Here is a 2,997-nt window from a genome sequence, read left to right on the forward strand (position 1 = left end):
TAGCGAATAAAATTTTTTTTATTAGTACCAATGTTTACATCGACCAAATAAAATATTAAATAATTTTTAAAATATGTTTCACTTAAAAATCCTAAATGTTAAAAAATTTATACCTAATTATAAATAATATAAATTGTAGAACAATTTATCTAGCTTTCGTAATATAGTTATAAAATCCAAAAATCTTAAAATGATGAAAGAAGGAAAGAGGAAAAGGCTTAGAAGTGTTCCAAACAGCAAAAAAATTATATATGTAAAACAAACAATTTATTTATATGTTACTTATTATTTGCATTATTATATGAAAAAAAAATATACTCGTTATATGTATGAAAGACACACGAATTCGAGTCAGGTAAATATTTTCATTTTTTGCACGCGCGATAACTGAAGAAAAATAAAATAAATTATTGTGCGTGTGTGTAATTAACGCAACTTATATAAGTCTGTGATAACAATTAATCTTTTTAATATTCGGAACTGAAACATGAGAGCGATCGTCATGAGAGCTCTCATAATACAATGTAAATACAGCGCAAAAGAATAGACAGACATCATAGAAAATAAACTGTAATGAAATCTGATAAATATTGACCTAAAATATCTTTTTCAAAAGATTTGAGAGAAAAAATTATATTCATTTATTTATAATTATAATAGATATGTATCAATATATAATAATCTGATAATTTTATTTATAATATAGAATTTAATAAACAAATTGTCTGTCGCCTATTATTCTCAATAAGATATATTACCTTCGAAAATAGAAGTTATTTCTTAAAACGTGCACTTAAAAAGCTGTTTTATAATACCTATATAAAAATCATTGTTTCGAAAATTATATTACTTACTATTTACAGATATTTGTAGATTATATATATATATACATATATATATATTTAATACAAAAGATATTTACATATATTTAACAAATATAAGTTAATAAATATATACATATCTTCTCTTAAAGAGAGACTTTAGTATTATGATCCTTATTCACAAAAAAGATATGTATTTAATTCGCAACAATTTAACACTTTTATAATTATATTAATATTCTTTCTTCGTACATTTTAATAAATTAGTAATGCAAGCAAATGCGAACCTTTTAATGGTTTTTATTTTACTTTTTTTGAACAAAGGAATTGGCAATAATTCTATATTTACATTATAAGAACAACAGCATTTAAATAAACGTAAATGTATTCAAAACATAGATTCTGCAGAACGAGTACAATTTGTAGGATTGGAGGAACTACGCGCTAATTTTTTGCGAGACAGCCTTTTAAGTAGAGTTATTATCTCTATAAAGTCAAGACGTCTCTTTGCATGGTATGACCAGCAATACATTAGAACATCCTATAAAAAATTTATAAGATTTCTGTAATTTATAAATAATGTATAGACTAGTATATAAAATTTATAAACAAATTATATATATAGAACGTATAAATATGCACAAATATGGTCTTTTATATGTACCTTTACATCACGGGAAGCTTGCAAATATGATAAAGATTGTTTCATTCCTTTTCCGACTTGCCAAATAATAGCTTCAGTAGGTTGACCTCTAAAAGGCCATTCACCACACAATAATTCATACCAAATAGTCCTATCAAAACGTATATTTTTAAAATTTCTTATTATTTGTTATATTTAATGCACACACACACACACACACGCGCGCGCACACATATATTGGATATTTGAATAAGTTTCCGCCGTTTTTTTATGAAATTTTGCTTTTAAACGTTTGTTAATGTTAAATGTTGATCAACATTTAATGCTTCTAACAATTCTTTCAGCGTTTGACATGGATTTTCATCAAGTAATGCTTCCAGTTGTTCATCTTTTAATTTTTCGGTGCAAATTCACATTCTTTATCTTTTATCGAAATCATCACTTCTAAAGCATTGCACGTTGAAATCATTCTTTCGAATAGAGCATACTCCCCATATATCTTCACAAGCAAACGATAACTTTTAGCTGCACTTTTTTTTACAATAAACAATGCAGTAAAACTTCCAGCAAATGGTGCTTTTGTTGGCCTAAAAGTCGACGTTTTCAATGCAATGATAAAAATGTTGTTTACACGTTCATCAAATGTCACACATTAAATATGAAAGCCCTGTATATAATACAATTCAAATACAATAATTGCCACTGGAATTCTATTGTATGTAATACTCGTGACGTCTCTTAGAAAATGGCGGAAACTTATTCCTCTATACACACACACACACACACACGCACGCACGCACGCACGCACGCACGCACGCACACGCACACGCACACGCACACAGGGTGAAGCTAATAAAAAACTACTTTATTATAGTGTTTTGAAAATGTTTCGACATTAGTTACAAAAATATGTAATAAAAAATAGTGGTTCCTGTTTAAAAAATTTATATTAACCTTGATTTGACTCTAGTAATGCCTCATATATAAAACTGTTACTTCCACCTTCTTTCCTCCAAGAAAATCTACAAATCTCTTTTATATAAGACTTTCTCCTCTCTTAGTTTCTGAGATATCCGCCTAAGGTGATTAAAATGCCTTACCCTATATATATATATATATATACAAGATGTCCCAAAACTAACGATAAATATTTTAAAGCCAGATTCTTTATAACATTTTAAGACAAAAAGTATAATACGAAAATGTGGAGGCTATGATAGCTTTCGATACTAATGATAGTTTTCAAATGGACAGAGTTTTAAAATTACAAATGACGAGGCTAGAATTTTTTCATCAAAATATTTAAATTCTTATAAATTATGAGAAAATCACAAACATTCTCGAATTTATGAATGTGATGTAGTGTATATAATAAAAAATAAATATGATTTGTGTTAAAGAATTTTTGCTGTTAATTAGTGATGACACATCAATTATATATGCATCTTTTTAAAAGCGTCATCACTACAAGAAATAGTGCAGTCTAACACAAACCAATATTTTATTATTTTTTATTAAATATTATTTATATTA

The 2,997-nt window shown here is 26.7% G+C and overlaps 1 protein-coding gene across 1 annotated transcript in view; it reads right to left on the reverse strand.

The window, feature by feature from the left end:
* Window positions 1–1,192: 1,192 nt before the first annotated feature.
* The window catches only part of LOC108753292 (kinase suppressor of Ras 2), a 9,737-nt gene continuing 7,932 nt past the window's right edge, over window positions 1,193–2,997 (reverse strand). The window contains exons 15-16 of the mRNA XM_018494768.1: window positions 1,486–1,637; window positions 1,193–1,362 (exon numbers count right to left, since the gene is read on the reverse strand). Coding sequence (XP_018350270.1) covers window positions 1,210–1,362; window positions 1,486–1,637 — 305 coding nt within the window. The 3' untranslated portion in view covers window positions 1,193–1,209. The remainder of the gene's footprint in view (window positions 1,363–1,485; window positions 1,638–2,997) is intronic.

Source organism: Trachymyrmex septentrionalis, unplaced genomic scaffold (assembly GCF_001594115.1).
Source record: "Trachymyrmex septentrionalis isolate Tsep2-gDNA-1 unplaced genomic scaffold, Tsep1.0 scaffold68, whole genome shotgun sequence".
NCBI lineage: Eukaryota > Metazoa > Arthropoda > Insecta > Hymenoptera > Formicidae > Trachymyrmex > Trachymyrmex septentrionalis.